At 40.9% G+C, this 22,652-nt stretch overlaps 1 protein-coding gene across 9 annotated transcripts in view; it reads left to right on the forward strand.

Annotated features, from left to right (window-relative positions):
* The window catches only part of Mctp1 (multiple C2 and transmembrane domain containing 1), a 427,275-nt gene that overhangs the window by 100,006 nt on the left and 304,617 nt on the right, over positions 1-22,652 (forward strand). For all 9 annotated transcript variants that reach the window (XM_045134043.1, XM_045134044.1, XM_045134041.1 and 6 more), the window contains exon 2: positions 4,939-5,053. In XM_045134043.1, the coding sequence (XP_044989978.1) occupies positions 4,993-5,053 (61 nt within the window). In that variant the 5' untranslated portion in view covers positions 4,939-4,992. The remainder of the gene's footprint in view (positions 1-4,938; positions 5,054-22,652) is intronic.

A 22,652-nucleotide genomic window follows, 5' to 3' on the forward strand; every position in this document is an offset into this window, starting at 1 on the left:
ACTTCTGTGTGACTCATTCATCCATTTTCCACATGTCACACCTCTTGTCTGTTTGCAAATTCAGCTGACTGAATCAGTATCTGTTAAATCTTTTTTTTTTTTCCCCTCTTTCCACTGGCCAGATCATTCTCGGTGACTAAAAGTGCACTATTATGAAATATTTTCAATAATTCCTATATCCACTGGACTTCCATTTCTGTTGAGAAGAAAGAGGTGCATGCCAAATCTTCTTCATCTCCAAAATCTAAGTACTTAGTCTACAGCATGAACCATGAAAGACGTGCACTAAATATTTGTTAAATGAGGCTTGTGTGTGGTATTTCTCTCTTCAAAAGCCCAATATGTTTTCCAGTTGCCTGTAGACTAAATTATCCTCATCCTGGTGTCGCCATAATTCAGGGTTCTGCCCACATTGTACGTTTTGCAACCAGGGATGCATTTTCTTGTAAGTACTCACCCTAGGCCCAAGTTGATTTTGTTTTTAATGCTCTCTTCTTCCAAATCTTCCCCGGTCAAAATTCAACCCATACATTCAGGCCCTGTTCCTGTCATGCCTGTGAGGCCGCCTCAGATTCTCCTCTCGTAATGATTGATCTGTCTTGTTCTCCTAGTGGCTTAGCACCTCCATTATATTGAACTCTTTCTTTTTATATAGTGCCTCAGTGGACAGGATTTCATTTTCAACACTGATTTGGATCAGTTGTAAGTGCTGACTGAAGTAGCACTTTGGGAAAGGTTCCTAAGGCATATTTAGCTTCTCATGAAAAAAGATACCAAACCAGATTCGATGTCACAGAAGAAGAGAAAGAACTGCTTGTGACTGAGCTAACTTTGTCACAGACTTCACATATGTTTCTATCTAGCTACATCATAAGTCTTTAAAGACATATCTGTAAGCCTCCTCATATTCAATATTATCCTTTAACACTGCAATCCCCAATTTTAAGACTTTGGTGTCTAAAATAACATTTTTGACAGAATTTGGAAATGGTTAAAAAATATTAATGAAAGCTGGAGAGATTGCTTAGTGGTTAAGGTGCTTGCCTGCAAGCCTAAGGACCTAGATCCAGTTCCCTAGTACCCCCTTGTACCTGATGCACAGGGAGGAACATGAGTCTGAAGTTTGTTTTCAGTAGCTAGAGGCCCTGGCATGCACTGGCATGCACATTCTCTCTCTCTCTGTCTCATACACACACATAAATAAATATGTTTTTAAATATTAATGAAATGATCCTTGAAGAATAGTCAGGAAAAAAACCAGGAGAGTGAAGGCAGACCTGGTAAAGAAGAACAGATGAAAACAGGAATTATAGACTCAAAATTTCTATTCTCTGAAGAAAAGTGGCCCAGAATTTGTGAAAGACAAGGGTCAAAGGTCACTTTAGAGGGCTAGGCCTGACTTAGAGAATGGAACTGGAAATGCCTCATTACAACGTATAAGCACATTCATGAATATAGGAAATGCAGAAGTTAGCAAAGTAACAGAATAGCTTTAACTACTCAATAATTTGATGGCCAAATATCATGTACAAAGATCAAAGATGGAAGATATATGTGGGAAGGAGCATTTGTGGTTGCATTGCGGGATATACGCCATTGCTACATGTCATTTGTAAAAAGATGACAGAATAAAAAAGCGAACAAGGGCTGGAGAGATGGCTTAGCGGTTAAGCGCTTGCCTGTGAAGCCTAAGGACCCCGGTTCGAGGCTCGGTTCCCCAGGACCCATGTTAGCCAGATGCACAAGGGGGTGCACGCGTCTAGAGTTCGTTTGCAGAGGCTGGAAGCCCTGGCGCGCCCATTCTCTCTCTCCCTCTATCTTTCTCTCTGTGTCTGTCATACTCAAATAAATAAATTTAAAAAAAAAAATTTTTAAAAAGCGAACAAGAGGTATAAATGAAATTTGTGAAGGAGGCAATGAATATACCCAATAAACAAAAGTCTAGTAAAGTTATGTCTTAGCTAACTGTTAAATTCTAAAACAGTTGACATTTTAATGGAGTTAATATTATCTTTGGAAATTCCTTTCCAACACACAAAGTAAAAATGCATGTCTTAAAACACAGAGCAAGGAACTCGGAAAACTATGCACTGTGAGTTGTGAGAAATGCTTAACAGAATAATGGAGACCACAGAAATCACAGATGCCTGAGTGTTTAATTTGTCTGCCTTCCGAAGCTTCTCAAAACACTGGAGGGAGATCCGGGGTAGGTAGAAAATTCCTCCTTTTCTGTCCATTGTATTCCATCTTTCCAAAAGTAATAAAGTTGTTTAAACTTACTACTTATCAGTTTGTTTACTTACTTGGAGGCAGACACACAGATGCATGCGTGCACATACATAGCACAGAGCAAGCTTTAGAATACCATCGTGTGTCAGCAAATGTCTTCTGCATCAGATTTAATTCTTACCTATTAATTATGCTGCATACAGAATGTTCATTGAGAAGTCATTCAGAAGTCCTTAATTATTTTCTCTCTATGTTGATGTCTTCTGAGGGACCAGGAAACAGGTCTGACTTTCTCATCCTTTATGTTGTTTTTAGTGACCCTTTTCCATGGTTCTGGACACATATGTTGAACAAAAAAAATATTACATTTTACTCATGAAACCTGAAAAGATAGAATAATTAGTAACATTAGCTAACTAGAGTATAGTAAATAGGTATGATTTCACCCATTTGACAGGAGAATTATATAAACCTTTTATGGAAAAATTCATCCCATAAAGAACTAAAATCACCAATCCTTTTAGTGACAAACATTGAAGCCAAAACAAATATACACCAATAGGAAAGTAGTTGAGGGCATTTTTATTACCACACTGGGGACATAATGTTCCAAAAACAACTGAAAAAAAATGGTTATCAGGTACAGGGTTGAAGGAAAAAAGGGAGATGGTGGTCAGAGGATAAAAACTTTCAGCTATAAGGGCTGGAGAGATGGCTTAGCAGTTAAGCACTTGCCTGTGAAGCCTAAGGACCCCAGTTCAAGGCTCAATTCCCCAGGACCCATGTTAGCCAGATGCACAAGGGGGTGCACGCGTCTAAAGTTCGTTTACATGGCTCAAAGCCCTGGCGCATCCATTCTCCCTCCCTCCGTCCCTCTCTCTCTCTCTCTCTCTCTTTCTCTTTCTCTCCCTCTTTCTCTCTGCCACTCTCAAATAAATAAATAAAAATAAACAAAAAACTTTAAAAATATTTTCAGTTATAAGAGGGAAAAGTTCAGAGACCTAATATATAGCAGTGGTGACTACCTAGCATGATAAAAATGCTGAATTGTACATTTGAGAGTTGATCAATGTTCTTTAAAACCTGACAAAGAATGTATTAATCAATATATTTGAACATGTTGGTTTGTGTAAGGCATTCAAAAGTGCAAAAGGATATACCTCAAATTATTAAAATTGTGAATCACAGCACTTTGAGAAACTTGATTGAGTTTCACTTTTCATTCCTCTGTTATTTTAAGGTCTACATGCCCCATAGTGTTAGTAGGAATTAAAAGAAAAAGACAGCTGGGAGATGTAATAGAGAAATAGGGTGGGTGGGCTTGGCAGTTTGGGGATGGGAGTGGAAGGCAAGTGAAGAAGTGATGCCTCAGCAAATCCCAGCATGACTGACTAGGGGACTCATAGAAACAAAGGCCTTCAGAGCAGAATGAACTCTTTGTAGTGTTGCCAAAGGAGACATGGTGAGTTCAGATGTCAGTCAACCTCATCCTTGTGCTCTTCCTTGTTTTAAGTACTAATTGCTCTGAAAGGAAAGTTTCTTATCTTGAGCTTAAAAAACTTGAAAAAAATACTGAATCAATTAAGGGGTGAATTTCTGGTTATGAGTTATGGCTCAATAACGACTTCTTTTTAAAATATTTTGTTTATTGAATTATTTATTTGAGAGAGGGAGAGGAATATGGGTGCACCAGATGCATGCACCACCTTGTGTGTCTGGTTTACGTGGGTCCTGGGGAATTGAACCTGGGTCCTTTGGCTTTGCAGGCAAGTGTCTTAGCTACTAACTCTCCAGCCCTCAATAAAAACTGCTTGATGCTGCTTTATAGTCACATTTCATGTGAATTATGGAACTAGGACACCAGACTCTTGTTAGCATACCACTCTATCTTATCTATGCATGCTTTAAAGTAAAAGATTACTTTTTAAGTCCAGAAAAATAATTCTAAGAATTTAAGATAACCTCAAGCATGAGACGAAAGTAAGCTTTCCTACTATGTACCTTATATGGTAACAGAAGCTATAGAATATCAACTGTACAGTTTTTACTGAATATTGCTGTTGAAAATATTCCACTAGGTAGCCCTGCTAAAAATTTCAGAAAATAGATGATGTGCTTTTAGAAAACACCATTAGAATTTTAGTCCCATTGAGAAATTGATTTTTACAAATTCTGTGAGAATTTATTTCCATATAATGATATTGTATTTTATGTTGGTATGAAATAGAAATGTTTGATCCATCAGTAGATCTTTTGCATAAGTTAATGAGTCAGTATAGTCACTTGAATAAATTATTTCATATTAATTTTCAGTTATGTTGATGTGAACTTCTTTTGCACACCTTTATTTTCCATTTCTTGTTGATTGTATGTTTACTGCACACTATTCCTATGTTAATTTTTCTTAAAGGAATTATGTAGAGTCTTTTGTAGGAAATGTTTTTCATATTTTATTAGCTGAACCATAAACTTTTAAAATAGGACATTTTTATAACTGACGTGCTTTTACATCTAAAGGATTTTATGAATCTTAATTTTTTCAGAGAACTGGGTGATTTGAGCTTGGGTAAAATCACAAGATGATATATTTCACTGACACTCATAATTTATTTTAAACTACATATGCTTCCTCCATTGATCTCCATTCCCACTGGAGAAGTTAGAACAGAGGTAATAAGCTTAATATTTTATATATTTCTTATTTTCCAGAAAATAAATACTGCTGGAACCAGTAATGCAGATGTCCCTTTGGCTGACCCCGGAATGTACCAGCTGGACATCACATTAAGAAGGGGTCAAAGTTTAGCTGCCCGGGATCGAGGAGGTAAAAAAGTTAACAATATCATCTAATAGTGTTTCTATGGGCTTGTGACAAATTTTGTTTTCCATAGGATTGCTTAAGTTAAAAAAAAATACTTCACTATAACTTTTTGAAGTTGTGGATTTAAAAATGCACTTTGGGGCTGGAGAGATGGCTTAGCGGTTAAGTGCTTGCCTATGAAGCCTAAGGACCCTGGTTCAAGGCTCGATTCCCCAGGTCCCACGTTAGCCAGATGCACAAGGGGGCGCACGCGTCTGGAGTTCGTTTGCAGTGGCTAGAAGCCCTGGCGCACCCATTCTCTCTCTCTCCCTCTATCTGTCTTTCTCCCTGTGTCTGTCGCTCTCAAATAAATAAATTTTTAAAAAATGCACTTTGATAGGTCTTGACCCCTCTGGCATAGAGAAAGGGGTTTGGATGCAAGCTCCATCACACAAAGCAGGGTTCTGACTAAACCACCGGCAGATCAGACTCAATGCTGACACAAGTGGCTTCATAGGGGAGGGATGTATTTGAAGCAGTGGATGGTAGTTTGAATATGAGATATCCCACATAGCCTCATGTGTTTGTGATTAACCCTCATACTCAGTTCCCAGGTGATGGCAATTGGGGCGGTGGAGCCTTAGTGAAGGAGGTGTGTTGCTTGGGAGACAGGCCTTGTGGCGTTACAGCCCATGCTCTCCTTTCCAGAGCTCAGCTCATTCTTGCTGCTGCCTCCCAGCTGCTGTGCAAGATGTGATGCTCAGCTTCGCATCTGCTATACCATGATAGAACTTTCCCTCAAAACCATAAACCTAGGGTTGGGCGTGGTGGTGCACGCCTTTAATCCCAGAACTCAGGAGGCAGCAGTAGGAGGATCACCGTGAGTTCGAGGCCACCCTGAGACTCCATAGTGAATCCCTGGTCAGCCTGGTTTTGAGTGAGACCCTATCTCAGAAAACCCTTTCCCCCAATAAACTGCTTCTGGTTGGGTGTTTTGTCCCAGCCACGCACAGATAACTATAACACTATGTCAGAAGTCAGTTTTTGGTATATTCTCACTTAAAAAAATTATCTAGATTTGCTCAGTTAAATGTTTAAATTGTAGAATCTGAGACTAATATCATCAGGACTTGCTGGGGAGATAGCTCAACAGGTAAAATCTTTACCATGGAAGGACTTGAGTTCAAATCCCCAATTCCCACATTCAGTATTAGGTATGTTGATATTTACCTGTAATTTCAACACTTTGGAGGCAGACATAGAAAATGTTCGGAGCTCAGTGGCAAGTTAGTCTAAGTCTCGGCTCAGAAAACAACCCTATCACAAAGGATAAAGTAGGACACAATTGAGGAAGACACAAAATCAGCTATGGTCTCCAGATTCATATGCATGCACATAACGTGAATCTGCACACACACATGTGCACATGCACACATATGAACACATATACATGCATGGGTGTGCACCACATATAATGCACATAAATGTAAGGAAAATACACTGAAGATTCCAGACAAGTAAACTGCCTGAAACTTGTTTGGACTGGTAATAGCCTCCTCCTGATGGATGGGACGTATCTTTGCAGCCAGGATGAGAAACAAGACATAAAGAAAACTCTCTTTGTTACCCAGATTCCAAATCCCCAGGCAATCTTCTAATGCACAAAGGTGGGCTATATAAGGGTTACTTAAATCCAGGCTAGAGGCAGGATTAGGAATAGATCCCCAATAGCCTGGAGAGAAGCCTTTGCATACTGCTAAAACTGCAGGAATTAAAACCCTAGAAGGGGGCTGAAGAGATGGCTTAGCGGTTAAGCGCTTGCCTGTGAAGCCTAAGGACCCCGGTTCGAGGCTCGGTTCCCCAGGTCCCACGTTAGCCAGATGCACAAGGGGCGCACGCGTCTGGAGTTCGTTTGCAGTGGCTGGAAGCCCTGGCGCGCCCGTTCTCTCTCTCTCCCTCTATCTGCCTTTCTCTCCGTGTCTGTCGCTCTCAAATAAAAAAAAAAAAAAAATATCCAGGCTTCCAGAAAGATGGCTTTCTGTGTATCTCCTCCCACCAGAAAAAAGAAATATATATACAATATTTAAATATATTAGAATTATTAAAGATTAAATACATATATTAGATAGAAGATAGATAGATGATAGATCAAGAGAGAGAGTAAGGCTAGAATGAGCCCATTACATGAATCAACTTGAACTGATAGTTTTTAACATGTCCGTATATATTTAAAAATGTGTTTGTGTGTACTTTCTACATCTGTCTGCTATAAGAACCTAGAAGCAATGGCAGAGGCAATGACAAAGAGGCAGTCAGCCCACTTTGATTCTAATACATATGCAATTTCCATAATACAGATGATCAGGTTGATTTCAGACTTGCCTTGGGGAAAATACACGATGAGCCTAGAACCTTTTGCATTGACAGAAAATATGGAAATGCTCAAAAAATGGATGGCAGAATGTCAAAACAACACAAGAGCCAACTTTAAAGAAACCTCTAATGACTAAAACAGGGACAATTGCAGCAACAATATAAATAATGCCAATAATGTATTATAACACGAGGGATAAAACAAACATCTATGAGTTCATGCTACTAAATAAATCATTGAATAAACGAGTAAGTGGGAGAGGAGCACAGCTTTTCCTTGTGGCAGAATCGCGGGGTGTCATGTAAGATGCTCATGGAAAATGACACTTTCACCAACGCTGCAGTCCCAGCCACCCTAGGCAGGAGTAGTGGTTACTAAAATCATATGGGCAAAGCTATGATGTGAAGCAGAGCATTTCGAAGTATTTTTCTATTTAAAAAAAAAAATAGGCGGCATATAAAGGGGAAAAGTAGAAACTCGGCTGTGGACAGATGTGGAGGGGACCATCTTGACCGTGTGATCGAAGTTAACCTCACAAATGATGCAAATGCACACATCATATGCCTGGGATAACACGCCCCAAGGACCACCCACTGTTCCTGTGGCATTGATATCATGCAGAAGAGCAACCTCATCAGGAGGAAACAGCTGCAGAGCTTATCTGTGTTGAGCAGCCCCTAACTTTTAGGCAGTGTGTGTGTGTGTGTGTGTGTGTGTGTGTGTGTGTGTGTGTGTGTAGTCTTCCTCCTTGTTTTAAAGTGTATTAGTACATATTCATTGTATAAAATGGTGGGTTTTACTATGATATTTTAATACATGTATATCATGTACGATATTCTTCCCCTTTCTTTGATAAATAAAACATATTAAACACATATTTAAATATAAATTCCCTTGTTCCACAACTTTCGTTTTTTAAATATATTTTACTTTTGCTTATTTATTTATTTGAGACAGCATTTGTTTATTTATTTATGTGAGAGAGGGAGGAAGGGAGAGGGAGAAGGAGAGAGAGAAAATGGACACACCAGGGTCTCCAGCCACTGCAAAGGAACTCCAGGTACATGCGCCTCCTTCTGCATCTGGCTTACGTGGGTCCTGAGGATTGGAACCTGTGTCCTTTGGCTTTGCAGGCAAGTGCCTTAACCACTAAGCCATCTCTCCAGCCCTTGTTCCACAATTTTCTATGTCTCTACAGTTGTGAGTCTGGATTTTATCATATCCACACTACTGACATTCTTATAATAGCAAGTTACCTACCCTCTGTAAAAATATCATTCGGAAGACTGAAACAAAGCCAAGTGTGGTGGCACACGCCTTTAATCCCAGCACTTGGATCGCTGCAAGTTTGGGGCCACCCTGAGACTACAGAGTGCATTCCAGAGCAGCCTGGGCCAGAGTGAGACCCTACCACGAAAAACCAAAAAAAAAAAAAAAGAAAATAAAAAGAAGAAGACTGAGACAAGTTTCAGGAGAATGGGGGAGGCTGGTCATTACAGAAATGCTGCTTTGTAGGGAAGAAGATACTAAAGACTCTGGAATGATAACCATTCTAGTCACCTCCATTTGTTTTATGTTTGCATCTGTGAAGTGTTTATTGGGTGGAGATAAAAAGAGATATTTAAGTAAGAAAACAACCTGAGTTGTAGACACCGAGGCAGGCTTGGCAGTCAGAGCTGGCTGTCATTATTTCATTTTTATGTTTTCCAAAATAACCATATGGCTTCTTGAAATAGTGCTACCTTCTCGGGGGGGTTTTCTGTCTCCTCATTAGGCAGCCTAATGAACAGTAGTGTGTACGATCTTTGTGGTCTGACACACATAATTTGAAATACAAGTTCCTCATTTCATTAGTTCTGTGACTCTGAGTGAGCTATGCAATCTCACGCATCTAATTATAGGGTCCAGGTTTAGTGAAGTGTAAAGACAATATGCTGAGCTAAATTTAAATTTCATATGAATATTGCCTTATCTTTTATTAATCTACAACCTATCTCAATACTCAGGCATACCAGTACTAAAAATATTTGTGGTTCATAAGAAATTTGATCGGGTATCATTTTACCTGGAAGCCCTCTGAAATTGTCATGTCTAGTTATTACAAAAATGTCATTTGTATTTTAAGTAAGTTGGGCTTTTCAGGAAATACATTTTTGAGCAGACTTCTATATTATCATCTCTCAGGTTTTGAATGTAATAACCAAACCTGGCTATTTGTACTATTAGAAAAATAAGAGCAAACTATGGATCTGTCTGATAATAGTGATTCCGTTCAATGTGATTACTTGAAATTGGTACAGAGGATAAATGGTTTTCCTAGAATTGCTTTAGCAAATTATCCTACACAAAGAGGCCTAAATCTTCCAAAATTCATTCACTCAAAGATCGAGTTGGCCTAGCACAGCAGCCAGGGCCCGGGTGAAACTGTAGAGGACTCGGGGTGAGATGAGCAAGAGCGCTGCTTCCACTGCCAGCCTGACAGCCTGCACCAGGGTGATGGCGACAGACACTGAGGATACGCAACAAGCACCGAAGCAGAAATGCAGAAGCTGCTGAGAGTGAAACAGTAAAGCAGACTTAAAGCACACCCACCACGGCTCAGGGAAGTTTGCGGAAGAGGGTGTGGAAGGAACGGAAGAGCCACGGGGTGGGAGGGAATATCCAGAGGCATTGCCCCATCACACAATGACAGACTGATGCTCTTACAACCCATAGCCCCCACCCCCATGGTGAGTACCAGAAATCCCACTAAGGAGCGCCCTCAGTGCAATGGGAGCAGGGAAGAGGGAACTGATGATACCAACACATGATGTATCCATACAAAGTTTCTGCTTAATAAAAATAAATTAATTTTTTTTAAAAGATAAAGGTGTCAAGACAAAACTCTCTCTGAATGCTCCAGGGAGGAATTCTTCCTGCTGTCTTTGGCTTAACGTATCACTGCCTCCATCTTCATATGCCTTTACCCTCTATGTCAGTATATCTCATGTTTTCCCTCCTCTTTCTAAGGACAAAGCACAGCCTAAGTCCAGAGTGATTTTATCCTAAGATCTGCAAAGACTATACAGCCAACGTGAGGTCAAATTCACAAGGAATTGGGATTTTTAGACATATCTTATGAGGCAACCCAGATTAACCCGCAATAGTCAACTTCTTCTCATCATGTATCAGGAACAAATTTCAATACTTGCACAGCGGTCTCCGTGGTGTTTATTATGTTTATGACAGTGTTAGAAATTCCTATGGAGAGTAGCACTCGAAGCCCCTGGAGTCTGCTCTGAGCCTGCGTGCTGTGCTGGAGGAGAGTTCCAAGTGTTCCGAGGACATGTCTTCAGGTTGGAATAGGGATGACAGAAGCCTGGATTGGAAAGGAGTTAGAAGTTTATCATTAGCTAGCTTTCATTTTCATCACTTGCTGAGAATTTATATCAGATCCAAGACTGTCAGATCTGAGAAAAACTGGAGAGTATTTTTTATGAAGAAATCGAACTTTATACAACTGAAACATATTCTGAAAAGCCATCATAAACAAGCCCCCTTTTTCAAGTTAGAGCACCTGTCAAAAGTTTTATTATTAGAATGTAATTTGTGAAAGCTCCGAAAGAGAAAGCTGTTCTCTGGGTGGGTAGTGCACGGTGCTATTCCTAGTGCACATCGGGCCTCAAGTAGGATGCTTGGCGTTTGCAGATCTTCCTTCCAGTTCTATCTGGACTGGCTGGAAGAACACCTGCTGCCTTGGCACATGTAGCCCTGGTTTGGTGCTCAAGTTCCTGCTTGTTTTGACACTTAGCAATATTCCTTATGATCAGATGGCCAGTCAGCCTGGGAGGAGTATTGTTTTTAATCTGCTGATTTGGTGTAATTGTTTATAATAGCTCTTTATTTCACACTTAGAAGGCCCTCTATTTCCATGACATAAGTCACATTGATCCTTCTTAAAACAGTTCTCAGGGCTGGAGAGGTGGCTTAGTGGTTAAGTGCTTGCCTGTGAAGCCTAAGGACCCCAGTGTGAGGCTTGATTCCCCAGGACCCACATTACCCAGATGCACAAGGGGGCGCACGCGTCTGGAGTTCATTTGCACTCGCTGGAATCCCTGGCGTGCCCATTCCCTCTCAATCTCTCTCTCTCTCTCTCTCTCTCTCTCTCTCTCTCTCTCTCTCTCTCTCTCTCTTTCTGTCTCTCTCTTTTGCTCTTTCACTCTCTTTCTCTGTCCCCTTCCTCAAATAAATAAATAAATAAAATATTTTTAAAATTCTTTTTCCATCATTATGGCTACTAAGTTGCTTTAATTATACTTAACTTGAAAGGAAGATTAATTCCGTATCAATTTTTATTGAGCTTTTACAAATAGCTGCATCACCATGAAAAAAATGAAGGAATCTGCCAGATGTGGTGGTGCACGCCTTTAATCCCAACACTTAGAAGGAGAGATAGGGGCATCGCTGTGAGTTCGAGGCCAGCCTGAGAGTACATAGTGAATTCCAGGTCAGCCTGGGCTCGAGCAAGACCTTGCCTCAAAAGAAAAAAAAAAAAAGGAATGAATGAATGAATATGACTCCTGGAAAGGTTCCACATACAATATCTGATGGTGTTACTGGCACTTTAGAGACAATCATTTCTGCACCTTATTTCCTTCAGCCACCTACATGGCCTTTGTCATTGGTATGTTTTTTAAACAAGATTTCATTGTAGATGAGTTTGACTTTGAATACGTATAATTCAGCAGCTATTAACAAAAGACAAAGCTTAACGTACTTTAAAAGCACATCTCTGAGTGTCACTTATTATAGACATTGTCCTTAAATTCACCTAGGACTAATTAGTTTGTATTCGTGGCTTTGTAAAACTGATCTTTTTTTTTAAGAGATAGTTTTCTTCTTTATGTAAACACAAAAGAAAGTTAACATGTCCCTAGTATTTGATGTGTGCATTTTGCCTATGTAAAGAAATATTCTCATGCAGATATATGTGCCTGAAATTGGATAATATGAAGTGCACAAGATTATTCTTTCCATAACTTTGCAAGGTCAGTTGACAAAGGACCTGAAATAAGAATGAGTTCCCATGTTTGGTATGGATATATGATATAGCTAAACCTATGTAATGTTATAGGCCATTGATTCAGATTATATTGAGAGAATATTCATTCTAATTGGCATCAACTTAATCATTATTGTGTTCTTACAACATAAACCATTAAAAATCACACCCAGAGGTAGAGAAATGGCATAGTTGGCAAAGTGCTGTTTGCACCTGTGCAGGTATGATGACCTAAGCTGGATCCCTGGCATCCAAGTGAAAGCCAGGCACAGCGGCACATGTCTCTAATCCCAGCACCGACAAGGCAGAAACAGGAGGGTTCCTGGTTAAACTAGTCTAAATGTGAGCTCCATGGTTAGTAGAGACCATGTCTCAAAGAATAAAGTGGAGAGTGAATGACAACACACCATGTTGATATTTGCCCCCCCACACACACATATACATATACACACCACACATATACACCAAAAATCATGCCAGGTGTGGTAGCGCACACCTTTAATCCCAGCACTCGGGAGGCAGAGATAGGAGGATCACCATGAGTTTGAGGCCATCCTGAGACTCCATAGTGAATTCCAGATCAGCCTGGGCTAGAGTGAGACCCTACCTTGAGAAACAAACAAACAAAAAAATCATACTCATAGTATTTTATAACAAATAACTACAGTTATAAATGTTTCCTCATCTTTGTAAAGTCCTATTTTTTTTTTCTTTTTGGGGTTTTCGAGGTAGGGTCTCACTTAGCATGGGCTGAGCTGGAATTCTCTATGTAGTCTCAGGGTGGCCTCGAACTCATGGTGATCCTCCTACCTCTGCCTCCCAAGTGCTGGGATTAAAGGCTTGCGCCATCACACCCGGCATAAAGTCCTATTTCTTACCCTAGCATTTGACTCTCACAAAGCCACTCACTCTTGAGCCACAGAGATCCTGACTTTTAAATCCGCTGGCACACTTGCTCAGGTCTAAACTTACATTGGGAAACTGTACCCCGAGTTTGTCTTTGTTGCCTCAATAGTCTTTTCCAGGACTGAGCCTGGTAATTTCTAATGAAAATACATTTTGGGACCTATAGGCAATGATAGAGACTCTAGGCAAACATGTGGTGAGAGCAGAGTCCACCTGTTGGTAACAGACTTTATACTTCTGGTTAATTTGTTATAGACACGAGTGATATCACAATGAAATGAAAGAGAGTGGCATCTTTTATTGTCAGTGAGTACACAGGCTAGTGGGCAAACCTGTAGTCTAGGTGATGCTTATCCTGAAAGCCGCTGTGTGTCACGGCCAGTCAACATATTGTCAGATCTCCAACACTGCACGGACAGTGCTATGAAGTGTGTGCGAAAGATGATCTCAACTAGTCAGGAGAGTCTGAATTTTTTTTTTTAAATCATGACCAAAAGTAAATTTGCTGAAGTCACACTGTCGTCCGTTGGTGTGAACGAGTATAGCTCCACCCACCCCACTGAGGCTTGTGATAATGATCACATTTTACCAATGCAAAACTGGGGAGAAATAGAACTTTTTATTACGTTTTGATTTTTGTTCCCCGCATCACTAAAAGCAGTGTTGCATGGCTGCTATGGGTATCAAGCTCAATTAAACATTGGCCTTATAAGAATATCCAGGATTACACTTGACACTAGTCTGTCTAAGAATATATAGGGGGCTAGAGGGATCACTCAGCAGTTAAGGTGTTTGCCTGCAAAGCTTAGGACTCAGGTTTGATTCCCCAGTACCCACAATAGCCAGATGCACTAGAAGGTGCATGCATTTGTAGTTCGTTTGCAGTGGCTAGAGGCCCTGGTGTACCCATTCTCTCCACCACCCAAATAAATAGATAAGTAACACAAAGACTTGATAGGACCAGAACTAAAGTTAACCAAAAGATTATCCTATATCCCATGCTGGGGCATGCTGGGATATTCACACCAGCTAGCAAGGCCATCCGGGAATTATTTACCGTGGCTGTTTCAGTCCACAGTGCAGATTCAAATTGGCAAGATCCACATGATGTGGTGGACGAGCCAGATGCTACAAAACCTCACCTCACGAGGGCCTGATCTCTTGACTCATCAAGGTTCATTTTCACCACATGTGACTTAGTAACATAGTTGACATCGTCTAATCGTGTTGCCAGGAGAAGAAAGAATGAACAACAGGTTCAAAAAGGGAAAGCATTGAGAAAATTCAGGGAACATGGAACATTCCTAAATCATGCCTAGTTGTGTCCTGCAGTATGTATTTGTCCGTCCTCAAGGTGAGGAAGCAAGCCAGTGAGACAGCTGTTTAAGAAGGTCCAAGGCGGGGGCTGGAGAGATGGCTTAGTGGTTAAGCACTTGCCTGTGAAGCCTAAGGACCCCGGTTCAAGGCTCGATTCCCCAGGAATTTGTTTGCAGTGGCTGGAAGCCCTGGCACGCCCATTTTCTCTCTCTCTGCCTCCTTCTCTCTGTCTGTCGCTCTCAAATAATTAAAAATTAACAAACATAAAAAAGAAGGTCCAAGGTGGATTTGCACATAGAGAACCCTCTCCCATTTCAATCTGCTGGCTGTATGGCCTGACCTTGCATAACAATGAAATCCAACAGAATTTCCCCATGAGCACGCAATACTCCAAGAACAAAAGCTAACTCTTGTCTGCGCAGTAACCACAGTGGCAGTGTTGTATGACCACTGCGGTGTGGGGGAAACAAATCCCTTAGCAATTGTTTGTTGTTTTTTTTTTTCAAGGTAAATTGTATGCACGTGATGAACTTTGTTATTCTGTTAGCTACTTTTTTTAAAAAATAATTTGCCATGGTTAGAGCATAGTAAGTATCAATATGAAACACACCTTTCTGGTGTGAACCCAGGCCCCCGCACATGTTAGGGAAGTACTCTCCCACTGAGCTGTATCCTCAGACCTCTTTTGGGCAGGGTGTCACCAAATTGCCCAGATGGCCTTGATTTCCCTGTAGAGTCCAAGCAGTCCTTGAACATGTGATCCTCCAGCCTTGGCCTCTCCAGTAGCTGGAATTACAGGCTTGTGCCACCAAGGCCTGGCATACAGCAGATTCTTTGATATCCTATCTACATAGGCAACAAATAATTTTTCACTGCCTGCATTGAGAAATCTTTACTTAATCACCAAGTTTTATTTTTGAACCCATTATGCATATAGTTCTCTAAAAAATAGTTTTTTTATTTTTATATGTTTAATTTTTATTTTATTTCAGAGAGAGAGACAGAGACAGAGACAGAGAGAATTGGCATGACAGGGCCTCAGCCCTGCAATTGAATTCCAGATGCTTTGCACCACCTAGTGGGCATGTGCGACCTTATGCTCACCTCACCTTTGTGCGTTTGGCTAATGTGGGATCTGGAGTTGAACATGGCTCCTTAGGATTAACAGGCAAGTGGCTTAACTGGTAAACCATCTCTCCAGCCCTTAAAAATCTGTTAAATTCTGTCCCTGTGTGTGCCCGTTAAGTATGTAAGGATGCATAGGAAATGATAGATAAAGCATTTTAGATTAAAGATAAAGGATTTTTACAATTCTAAGTACTTTTGGGCTATAGAGACAGCTCAGCAGTTAAAGGCACTTGCTTGAAAAAACTGATGGCCTGGGTCCAAGTCCCCAGTGCCCACATAAAACCAGATGTACAAAATGGCACAGGAGTCTGGAGTTCAAGTGGCTAGAGGCCCTGGCAAACTCATACTCACTCTTCCTCTCTTTCCTTCTGTAACCTCTTTCTCTAGTAAATAAGTAAATGAATATTTTTTAAAAAATCTAAGTATTGGGCTAAAGAAATGGTTTGAAAGTTAAGGCACTTGCCTGAAAAGCCTACGGACCCAGGTTTGATTCCCCTGTATCCACGTAAGCCAGAGACACAAGCTGGAGCACACATCTGGAGTTCGTTTGCAGTTGGCTAGAGATCCTGGCACACCCATTCTCTCTCTCTATCCACCTCTTTCTCTCTCTCAAATAAATAAAATATTTCTTTAAAAAAACCTAAGCACTTTTTATTGCATTGATTTTTGTCTTTGTAACTTGGATGGTATTAACATTGCAAACATATTCACATATTTCCAGAATGCATAGGTAAAGATTGCTCATGGAGTCCTAGTAAACTCAGGACCCTGGGTTATTGTGACACGTCAATGTAGATAGAATTATAGGTGTTCCTCTTTGGAGTGAGTGTGGATAGTGGAACAGCCCATGGAGTGCTTTGTGTTTTCTGCTCTCAACTTTTGGGGACCTAAAACAGATACAAAAATAATAAACAAAATCTGTTTTAAAACAATTATTCTGTGGTGACCAGGTATCTTTGTTCTGTCTCCATTTTACTTATTTAAAAAATTGTCACACGTTACCTCAAGTCTCAAAGTTTATTATGAATCATGCAATGACAATTTATATGGGTGTTACCAAATAACATAACCATAGTTGATATTAAAACTCAACAGAGGGCTGGAGGGATGGCTTACCAGTTAAGGTGTTTGCCTGCAAAGCCAAAGGACCCAGGTTCAATTCTCCAGGACCCACATGAACCAGATGCACAAGGGGTGCATGTGTCTGGAGTTTGTAGTGGCTGAAGGCCCTGGGATGCCCATTCCCCACCCCACTCTCTCTCTCTCTGTCACATAAATAATAAAATAAAACTCAACAGAGAAACACAGCTCCCTAAAATTTTACTCAAGGAATCCAAGTGGAATATGGTGTATGTATATATATTTGTAATTTTTAAAGTAAAGGTAGTGGTTTTTTCAATCCAAGTTTAGGCTTACATATGTTTCCATCTACACATTGTTAAAGTTTTAGTGCAATTCTTTACCTACTGTATAAGACAAGTATATAATTTTTCCAGTTAATTAGGCTTCATATCAGAAAAATATCTGATTCAAATGAACTAAATGTTACCTCTGTGTTTTATCTCACTTGTTGGTATACACAAAGACAGCTATCTTTTAAACCAGATTATCCAAATCATTTGTTGTTTACATATTTCCTTTGAATAGAAATATTAAGGTTACTTAAGTGAACCTAGAGGTTTTGTGATAATTAGCTCTAATTTACCATTTACATTAGTGCCTTTGAATCTTGGCTTACATTCTTAAGACGGCAAGGATTCTTAAGGATAAGCTGATAGCATGTCTCCTGTTCGTTACCTTTTGTTCATGTTAGCAACAAGACACTAACTAAAACTCTGCCATTCTCCCTTAAGCACTTTTTCTTCCCTTATTTGTGTATGTGATACTACTTATTTTAGATTTATATGCACCTATTAATCTCAGGATCAAGATATGACCTCTATTCCATTTAGAGAGCACTCATCTTGTTGGTTTCTCTCTGTAGCCAGACAGAAGTCCCTTTGTCAAACAGAAAAAAAAAAAAAAAATCTGTTACATAATTTAGGGATAGCTCTTTTGTCCTGTAGAGAAAGCCATCTTGCTTGCCTGTGAAAATCAGAACTGCGTCCTCCTGTGTTCTCTTATGTGAAGGATCCATTCTCAGCAGGTTCCTCATGAAACTAGGGATGATTCCGGCTGCTTTCCTTTTTAGAGTAGAACGCATTCATTTAATTGAATGTTCTTATAAGATGCACACTCTAGCCTGCAGAGACGCTTTGAGAATACAGTACACACATCCGGAGTTTCAAAATACGGTACCCAGACCATCAATGTCACATCACTTTGGAACTGGCAAATTTTGGAGTTCCGCTACTGCCCTACTGAATCACACACTCTGTAAAGAAGGACCATTCATGTGTGCTTTGAGAAATTTTCCAGGCAAATCTGATGCATATTGAAGTGTGAGAAACACGGGTGAAGATGATGTCCAAAGAGCTGCGTGCATATGTTCCCACCCCCACACATATTCAGATCAATAATTCATATGTGGACAAGCAGAAAGCCAGTAACCAATTCCTGTGGATAAAGCTAACTCGTGGGTAAATAAACTATGGACACAAACTGTAAGTGAAAAAATAAAAAGAATATAAATGTCCTACAGACAAACCAGAAATGAGGCCTGAAGACTTCTGGGAAAGATTTGTTCCCCAGGGCTTTCTTTTGAAGACCTGCTCACTCTTCAGTAAGGCTGTAATGGCCACATCATAACTCCTCAAATACAGCACAGGGGCTGGAGAGATGGCTTAGCGGTTCAGCGCTTGCCTGTGAAGCCTAAGGACCCCGGTTCGAGGCTCGGTTCCCCAGGTCCCACGTTAGCCAGATGCACAAGGGGGCGCACGCGTCTGGAGTTCGTTTGCAGAGGCTGGAAGCCCTGGCGCGCCCATTCTCTCTCTCTCCCTCTATCTGTCTTTCTCTCTGTGTCTGTCGCTCTCAAATAAATAAATAAATAAATAAATAAATAAATAAATAAATAAATAAATTTAAAAAAAAAAATACAGCACAGGCTACAGACTTACAGACCTGAGACATTCTAGAAACTTGTGCAATCACCTGGGCCTCCCCTTTAGTGGTTCCCCTGATATTTCTGTCACCTGAATACCAAGCTATCCCTCCAGTCTCACTTGGCCTTCAGAACCAGTTCACTCTTCCCAGAGTTAAGTTCAGATGACAAGGTATAAACCACAGAACACAAGTCCTTTCCGACATCCGCTGGACACTAGCATGACGGAGTTCTAACTCAAGAGCTCAGATTTCCATCTTTGAAGTCTGGCCACTCATTGCTCCTAAAGAACAGGACACTTTGAGCATGCGCACGTGGCTTCTCAATATCCGTGTGGCTTTGGTGGTCCTCACAAGACACACAATAGTGAGGCTCCTCCTCTAAGAAGTATGAACGGAAATATTTCAGTTTAGTTATTAGCATGTGTAAGAAATGAATTTTAATTATTCTTTGCAAGAGAAAAAGCCTCTTCTAGACCAGTTCAAAAATTGACTCCCAAGAATATTTATTTTATCAATAAGATTTATTTTTTTTATTAATTATTTTTGTTCTCAGTGAATACAGTCAAGTTGCTACCATTGTTAAGCTCATCCATGTCCTATCCCCTCCCTCTGGCCCCTCCTTGTTGAGGTATATGGGTCATACATTGTGGAGTTAGCCCACAGTTATGGGTAGGAGAAATGTCTCTGCATATCATGACCCAACATGTGGCTCTGACATTCTTTCCGCCCCGTCTTCCACAAAATTTCCCTGAGCCATTTTCAGTTCCTTTTTGGTCTGCTTCAGTGATGAGGTGTTGGGGGCCTCTGAGGCTCTGGATATCTGATTTTGTAGGAGTTGATTGTTCTCTGTGTCAATCTCCTTCACCCTTGTGGTGGTACCCAGTTCACCAAGAAAACAGCACCTTTGCTTGTTTCACCAATTATTATTAGTTTCTGCTGGGGCCCTTTTGAGGTATGATGGTGTGGCTCTCTCCTTAGGATCTTCGTCTATCTGAAAAGGAGAACCAGATTCTCCAATGGAGAGTAAAGTTAGCACCAGAAAAATGGGATAACCCTTATTTTTTATAGAGAATTTAATAGTTGTAGGCCCTCTTGTAACCCACTATTGGCGGTAGTTTGATAATGGAGAGCAGGCTCATGTTTGGATATGGTTCTGACTTCTCTCCCAGCTCCAGCTATGGGATCTGTTCCACTGAGGGAATCAGCTAGCCAAATCAAGAGCAGTTGGTTTCCCACCATGGCTGTGCACCACTATTGCACTTGTGTGAGCATCATGACAGATTATTTGCTGCTAAGTAGGTTAGACCATGAATTGCATGAACAGGTATTGGTCATTTTTCCTCAGTCACCCATGTAGCACCTTCTGGCACTTGATGCGCTGACTGTCTGGGGACTGACTCTTTTCCAGCTTCCAGCCATGTCATTCCATTTTACATGTCAACTGCATATGGTGTCTTCAGCAGTAGGGTCTTACCACTAACCTCTAGCTGCTGCAAATGAGCTCCAGATGCATGCAGTACTTTGAGTGTATCTGGATTTACATGGGTACTGGGGAATTGAAGCCAAGCCCTTGGGCTTCACAAGCAAGCACCTTTAACTGCTTGAGCCATCTCTCCAGCCCAATATGTGTTTTAACCTCTACAGATCCTTATGTTATAGTACATGCAAATGTGGAGTCTTCGGATGAGAAAGCAGTTACTATTTCTAGCAGCAGGTTCTGCTGTCTGCTGTCCCTGCCTGGCAGCGAGGACAGATGCCAGGTGCACCTGCAGAGGCTCTGGGCTGCCAAAGGGCACCACACAAGGGACTCGAACTTGGGAGTTGCTGTAAGAAGCACAGCATAGCATCCCTCCCCTTCTGTTGAGAGACAGGAAAATACCTTCCTCGTGAGCCAAGTTATCTCTTCAGGAAAGAAGAAAGGATTCATAGCTTTAAAAAACTTATTGATTCTCTCTCTCTCTCTCTCTCTCTCTCTCTCAAATAAATAAAAATAAATTGCTTTTTTTAATTTTGGGGGGAGGCTGCAGAGATAGCTTAGCAGTTAAGGCCTGAAAAGCCAAAGGACCCAGGTTCAATTCCCCAGTACCCACATAAGCCAGATGCACAATGTGGTGCCTACAGTGGCTGGAGGCCCTGACATGGACATTTTCTCTCTCTCTCTCTCTCTGCCTCTTTCTCTGTCTCAATTAATAGAATCATTTAAAAACTTACTGAAAAAGAAAGCCATGACTCTGGGCCTATCAACCATAGGATATGAAGGAAAAAAAAAGTGGCCCTGGAACAAAAAAGCATTTTCAATATTTATAGCCTTCAGTTCATCATTTATTGTTTTTGTTATTAATTACTGTTTTGCATTTCTGTGGATTTCTGTGTATTCCTAATGGATACTGTTTGTTAGGAGTATGTGTAGATATGACACTTATAATTTGAAGTGAAATTCTCTCTACAGTTGAAGAATAACCAATTTATCATAAACATCTTTAAACTATAGCTAACTAGTTAGGGCCTGGAGAAATTGCTTAGTGGTTAAGGCACTTGCTGCAAAGCCAAAGGACCCAGGTTGGATTCCCCAGTATCAATGTAAGCCAGATGCACAAGGTGGCACATGCATCTGGAGTTCATTTGCAGTGGCTGGAAGCCCTGGCATGTACATTCTCTCTTAAATAAATAAATAAATACCAAGCCGGGCATGGTGGCACACACCTTTAATCCCAGCACTCAGGAGGCAGAGGTAGAAGGATTACCATGAGTTCAAGGCCACCCTGAGACTCCATAGTGAATTCCAGGTCAGCCTGGGCTAGAGTGAGACCCTACCTCAAAAAAACTAAATAAATAAATAAATTCCAGTCACTCCTTTAATCCCAGCACTTGGGATGCAGAGGTAGGAAGATTGCTGTGAGTCTGAGACCAGCCTGACACTACATTGTGAGAGTTCCAGGTCAGCCTGGGCTAGAGTGAGACCCTACCTGGGAAAAAAAACAAAAGCAAACAATAACCTGAAGCTGTCTACTACGATGGGAAAAGAACAGGATAGCATTGAGTGAGTCTGACCAGAAGCATCTCTTAGGGCACGAAGGAGTCTATTCTGGCTTACAGCTCCAGAGGGAAGAAGAGTCATGATGTCGCACAGACTGTGCCAGAGCAGAGCGAGGCACATTGCCCTAGAATCAGAGAGCTGAGTGAGAACGGCAAGTGGACCCGGATGCAAAAGCTCAAGCCTTCCCCCAGTGACACACTTCCAAGGCCCCAACTCCTAAAGGTTCCACAACCTTCCCGAATAGGTGGTGATCGAGTGTTGAAGCGCAGTTTAAATCCAACCCACCACAGCAGGAATGAATGTAAAAAGCCTTTCGTGTTTAGGGGAAATGAGAGCGTAAGCAAGGTATGAGGCGTGACTAGTCACCCACAATATCTGCTTGTTTGGTGTTGAGTGACTGAAGGACCAGAACTAAGTCACTTAGTCACTAAACCTCATCTGCAAACAGAAGAATCCTTGGCTTGTTCTAGAGACAAAAGGGATCCTGCAATAAAGTCTTGCATGAAAGCCTTATAACTATACTTCCATTATCATAGACATTATGACATGAGACTAGCTAAACATAATTGAATTTCTAAGTGAAAGCTGCAGGGACATTTTCTTTTCCTCAATCTTTAGTGGTGTCATTTTTTTACTGGGACATGACAGTTGGCATCAGCTTTCATCTTTCAAGAATTTCCTTGCTTGCATGCGCTCATGGCACTGCACGGCTTTTTACCCTCACAAATAACTGACGCTGTCTCACTTCTCACTGTCTGTCTTTGTGCTGCTGACCCCG

This window comes from Jaculus jaculus, chromosome 14 (genome assembly GCF_020740685.1).
Source record: "Jaculus jaculus isolate mJacJac1 chromosome 14, mJacJac1.mat.Y.cur, whole genome shotgun sequence".
Taxonomy (NCBI): Eukaryota; Metazoa; Chordata; class Mammalia; order Rodentia; family Dipodidae; genus Jaculus; species Jaculus jaculus.